This window comes from Tachypleus tridentatus, unplaced genomic scaffold (genome assembly GCF_004210375.1).
Source record: "Tachypleus tridentatus isolate NWPU-2018 unplaced genomic scaffold, ASM421037v1 Hic_cluster_1, whole genome shotgun sequence".
Taxonomy (NCBI): domain Eukaryota; kingdom Metazoa; phylum Arthropoda; class Merostomata; order Xiphosura; family Limulidae; genus Tachypleus; species Tachypleus tridentatus.
The window spans coordinates 3813916-3820104 of NW_027467777.1; the positions used below are offsets into that span (position 1 = coordinate 3813916).

The window sequence follows — 6189 nt, forward strand, 5'->3', positions numbered from 1 at the left end:
ACTATAAACCAGTACAGGTGGTGATGGCCCATGCTGGATGTCAAGTACTGCTGATACCAGTACTGGCACTGACTCCAAACCCTTGTGGTACATGTATCACAAGGCATTTGTTTATCTATACCACAAATAGAGAGAGATATAAAATATAAAGTATTTCAAAAAAACAAAAGTAATTATTATGTAACAGTTTAAGTCTGTGAAAATTGAAGAAACATGACTGTTACTCATAGCTGAATTTTATTCTATAACAGCTGGAGAAATTTCACTGGTTGTGCTGATTACCGTAAATATTTACCCACATATAAATCGAGAACTAAACCTAAGTAAGAAATAGAGCTATTACACTCATACTCTGTGTATTAGTTGAAGGAAGGGTTTGAAAATAAAAACTTTGCCTTTTAATAAATGTTTAATTTTAGGTAAATATTATCCTCAAAATATCACAGTTTCCTCTGAAGCTAAAGTCTTCTGTATTTGTTTTGTCTTTAGAAGGTATTAAGACTCACCCATGGGTTTTCTCCTAAACTTTTCAATGCTGTGTTTTAAAGAAATAAAGGATACTATGGAAGCTTACTTAACATTATCATATTAATTAAAAGACTTACAACTTGTAATAAACTTTTATTGTTTACCATCACTTTCCACAAGCATGTAAAACTCTTTATCTTCGCATTACAAGTCATCTGTATCAGCACGTGAGGTTGTATCAGCGTGAATATTTTCTGTGTCATTCTGTTTTATTAAGGAATTGTTTATAAACAGCAAACAAATAGTTGCATAAAGCTAATATCAGGGCACTTAGAAATAAGATGAAAGAAAAAATTTATAAAACAAATGTTGTAGATTTTGTTCCACATGTATAAATTGAGGGTAGAACTTATCAAAGAAAAATCACAGCCTAAAGGAGTGACTTATACACGAGCTTATACAGTTAGTTATCTTTAAATTTTTGTCATTAAAGTTGTTCAGAGTTTGATGCTTTTTTGATAAAGAAAATGAATGAGCAGATGTACAGCTGTAAGAAAATGACTTTCAGTTCTTACAAAGCGACACAATTATTGATTTTGAGATTAACTGTGATGTTTGTTTTACTTTTTGAGTGTCTTATTTTTACAAAATAATGAATTATGAAAATTGAGGGGTTACGGATTGAGATATGGTTCAAAATTCATTTCTGAACTTTCAAAACAGAGATTAATAAAAGTGAAATGAAAAATTTTCTCTTGAAATTTCTTTGATTCTGTTATGTCCTGTAACAGTTTAATCCATGACATAGGATATTTATGTTTTATCAGTTCTATTACCAGTTTAAACTTTGTTAAATATTTCAATAAATGTTTAATCTCCATATCCATGCTTGTACCTGAATAATGTATTTTTATAACATGACTGTGACTGTCAGTATGAAGGCACTTTTTGAAGATTACCTGGAGATGTTCATCCAGTTTGGATACGTCATTTTATTCAGTTCAGCTTTCCCCTTGGCAGCCTTCTGTGCTCTTCTTAACAACGTCATAGAGATACGTAGCGATGCTTTCAAACTCTGCGTGATCTTCCAACGGCCGTTTGGACAGCGGTGTGAAAATATTGGGAGCTGGCAAGTAGGTCATATTTTGTGTTTATAACGTACAATAAACACGTCTAATTTACTTATAATTCATACTTGTGAGATATTAACATGTTAAAATAACTTGGGAGATTTCCTTCATGAAACACTGTGGCACTAACTGGTGGAGAAAAAATTCTATATCTTAGAAAATGTGACAGGACTTTTGTCAGTTTTAATTTTATACTGATTGATATGTTTGGTCAAGGTCAGCAGAATGTTTGTATGAATTAGGCCTCAAAACTATTCAAGATTCATAGAGACATTTGGTTCATAGGTTTTGTAATTTAGTTGCCAGTTAGAACTCTATATGTGATTCCAGTTATCCAGTAAGGTGTTTCATTAATACCCAAACAGGTGTAATTAGTTTACTGATGGTAAGTACAGACTTGGATTATTACTTTCTGTGTTATTTTAAAATGATAAATTGCTTCTGATAATGTCTTTTAGTTGTGATGTCTTGCACCTTCTGTCAGAATAGTGATGTGACATAGATTTACTTGTTATTAAACTTACATGGTTACTTGGTAAGGATGTGAACTGTCATGTGTAATGCACAATTCAAACTTTATTTTAAACTGTGTGGTGATACGTCAAAAACAGTGCAAGTTTTTTAAGATGTACATGTCATCTTTTAGGACGCAATGGAACTGATGGGTGTGATAGCAGTAACAGTTAACTGTGCACTGATTGGTATGTCAGGTCAAGTTCAAAGAATGTTTCCTTCAATGTCCACTAGTGGCACCATACTTCTGATAATTGTATTAGAGGTACGTGTATACATGAATTAAAGTTTACTGAAACTCTACATAATATTTTGTGTAAGACAAGAATAACAGAACGTAATTCATTAACTTTACGGTTTTGTCCAGACTGCCACAAAAATCTTTCATTACTTTGCCTTCTTCAGTTTTCCATTGCAGCTAGTTGTAAACTTTCTATAAGGTGAAGTGAAAGAGTGGTCTTGCTGGGGTAGAATAATGGAGACTTTAAATGACAGTACGTGATTTGTACAAGTTTTGTCTTAAATATGTTTTGCTTAAGTAACCTTGTTTTCATATACTCTGATACTTAAGAGTTTTGGTAATGTAGTATTCAACAAATTATATATCAACAAATACAACAAAGTGTCTTTTTCTTTTTAGTTGTTTTCTTCCTTCTCTGTGTACAGGCCAGAAGGCTCTGAATGGCTGTTAAAACTGTCAGTAATAGTAAAATGAATAATATTAATTAAGTTTTCCAAATCAGATGCCATAAAAACAGTGGAAAGTTTTAGAAGTGTATTCATATCCCAGTATTCATATTCCATTCTTGACATTCTTTGTAGCATATTATCTTAGCTTTGAAGTTTGGTATAGCCTACGCTATACCTGATGTTCCACACTGGGTAGCGACAGAGATGGCCAAAGTAGAGTTCCAGCGTCGAGAAGCTACCAAGGTATTTTTTTTATCGTGTAATTAAACAGAAAATTGTACATAAAAACATTTCTAGTGAGTTATGAAAACCAGTAATTTTTCTTTCAGTGTGCTTATATTTCTTACATAATTCTCTTGTACTGTTATTTAGTCAGTCAAGTAAATAGGGTGGCTCTGTGCTCATTTAAATTCACTATTATGTACATCAGCAACTTATTCAGTGTGAAAATATTAACCAAATGATTAAATTAGTAAAAATAAGCTTATACCTCAAATAACCAGGCTTCAAGGCTTTGCAGTTTAATTTGTTAAAAAGTGCCATAAGCAGTTTATGATAAGTTAACCCTTTATGTCAGTTTTTAGAGCACTCACCTGATCTGCAAGAAGCTCAAATATGAGACAGAGAAGTAATAAAAGAAATTCTTACTTACAGCCAGAAAAACTGATGCTCAATGTTGGGTGATAAGGCCCATGGCGGATCTTGTGTGAGGGGAGAAGACTGTGTTAATATGTATTGTTAGAAAGGATTTTCTCAGCTCGTAGAGCACTTGCTTGTCGACTGTTTTGGGTTTGATTTTGAGTCAAGGGACTTGAACTTTGACAAGATAAATTAGCATCTGAAATTAAGTAATTAGGTGATGTGAATGACCTTGTTTATGAGAGAAGGCTGTGGTACCTTGAGTCCTTAAAACTGATGTTGTACCTTGAGTCCTTAAAACTGATGTGGTGTTAATTCTCTATTTCAACTTGTACAACATTCATTGAAATAACTACAGAGGGACAGTTGACTTTTAACTTCTACACCATGTTTTTCACAGCAGTTCTTATGCTGCTGTAAAATAAGTAATTTCATAACTTAAACATTTACAATGTAACATAAGTCTCTGTTTAAAGCTGTGTAAAAGATTAACTTTGCTATTTGAATATTTTACCCTGAACAAACAGTGAGTAAATATATTATCTACAAAAAACCATCCATTTCTGAAGCTTCCTTTCTTTCCTGTGTAGCGACTACAGAGCTCAACAGTTCTGTCAGATAAATATAAGGCTGAAAATTCATCAAAGTCTAGCAGTGTTCCAGAACCTCAAGAAGAAAGAGCTACTTCAGCTCAGAAAATAAGGGATTCTTCTCAGGTTGAATCTGGTGTCTCTGGTCAGGATCACAAACATACGAACACGGTCTGGCCGAACGTTGAGGATGCTGCTTGCCAGACAGAATTCTTGATAAACCAGAGTGTACAAACTGTGGTAGAGAAACGTAGAACTGTAAGTTTCTGTGGAGATAGCCATTTGGAAAACTTAGTTGAAGACAGCGAGAAAGCTGTAAATGTGTTACTTTGTGGCAATTCTGAGAGTGATCAAACCACACGGATGTGGAGGACAAGGATCAAAAAGTGGACCAGAAGGATGAAGGTGATGATGCTGACCCTGGAAGTACACAGACCTCATCTCACAGGACAAGAGTTCCTTCTCCTTGTGGACTGGAGCTACAACCTGGGTCTCCTGTTCTTCTCCTCAAGAGGAAAGAAAAATCAGGCAAAAAGGAGAGCTTGTGTTCAGATGCTTCTGTAACCTCACATCAAAAGAATGTAGAGTTGGATGAACGGCCCATCTTGGCTGTAGAAACTCAGGAAATACAAGTTAAAGAAAAGTCTGGTCGTCATAAGTTTAGTCTGTCCCATCTTCGTCTTATAAAGAAGTCAGAATCACAGGACTCTGAATCCTCATCTCCTTCACCATCCTCTGGTCCATCACTTGGTGAAAATCCCCACAGCAGCCCCAGTAAAACTATGAATGGAAAGAAATCCTTAAAATTTCCAACACTTAAAAGAAAAAAGCATCCATTTCCACACTCCTCTTCTCTTGATGTACCTGGAAATTGGAATACCAGCCAGTCCGAACAAGATCCTGACGTCTCTGGCCCCCTCAGAGTTTCCTCCCCCAAAGATGGAAAAGCTTTTGTTTTCCCAAATGAAAAAAGATGGAAAGTCTGAAGCTGTTATCATAATTCATTCAGTTCAAGTAGACAGTTTCTCAGTAACATCCTGACTCAAGAGGACAATCATGTGGGAGGTAATTGAGGGGTCCAACTTTCAGTGTACCTTGTTTTATCCCACAGTTTCATATTTCTGAAATTACTGATGCATTGTGAGGATATATATGGTTTTGTTATGTAAAGTGTAATTTGGAAAAAATTCAAGTTCTTAACATTCATAGCTTTATAACCCTTTTCCTTTTAAAATATTAACTATTTATGATGTTGTTTTAAATTTGTCACTTTTTCTCTACAGTCGGTTGATGGCATGACGTTCTCTTTTAAGTGAACGGATGGTAAATAGTTTGAAGTAAATCTGGTAGGAGACCTAGTCATATGACATTTTACAGACATCAGGTTGATTGTGATATGGTCTCTTCATGCTGTTTCTATCATGATGTGTGTTAGCTCACTGTTAAACATGATTAGTGGGCTTTTCCAGTGATATCTAGTGTAAAAGAAATCAATTTTGGTTGTGAAATATTGTTCAAATTTTCATATTTTTATGCAAGGCATGTGCAGTTTGACCCATGTATGTAAAATACATAACGTACTTAAGAGGTAATAGAAAACCTCGGTACCATCAAAAGATACCTTTTCATGTACTTAAGAGGTAATAGAAAACCTCGGGTACCATCAAAGGATACCTTTTCAGTGAAAATTATGAACCACACATCCAGTAATGATTCAGTACTTTTTACCTCCAAAATTATCACTCATTTTATAGGTTTCTGCCAGGGCTTCCATAATTTAATTATGACCTTTGTGTGTAGTGGGTCATAAAATGACCAGTAATTACTTTTTATTATTTCAATGCAAGGTTAACTATGGTTTTATTTTCTATGTTAAGGTGGGAGCTAAAATGTCGGGTGTGACATCTAATAACCATACTTAATTCTTTTCAATAATTTCAATAAAATTGTTATGTTCCTGAGGTTATAAAAAAGAAGTTTTACTTTCTATTTTAGTTTCTCATGGTTTAAATAATTATTTTTTATTTTATAAACTGCCATTAATATTCTCCCATTTGGGGAGATGAACGTTTGACATCATCAAGACAGTGATTAGTACATTATCTTCTGTGTCTGGTATTTGACTTCATCAAGACAGTTAATAGTACATTATCTCCTGT

General features: G+C 34.1%; 1 protein-coding gene across 1 annotated transcript in view; it reads left to right on the forward strand.

The window, feature by feature from the left end:
- The window catches only part of LOC143241947 (anoctamin-8-like), a 31252-nt gene extending 26517 nt beyond the window's left edge, over nt 1-4735 (forward strand). Inside the window, 5 exon segments of the mRNA XM_076485263.1 lie at nt 1403-1414; nt 1416-1601; nt 2245-2376; nt 2934-3044; nt 4031-4735. Of these exon segments, the coding sequence (XP_076341378.1) occupies nt 1403-1414; nt 1416-1601; nt 2245-2376; nt 2934-3044; nt 4031-4594 (1005 nt within the window). The 3' untranslated portion in view covers nt 4595-4735.
- The last annotated feature ends 1454 nt before the right edge of the window (nt 4736-6189 follow it).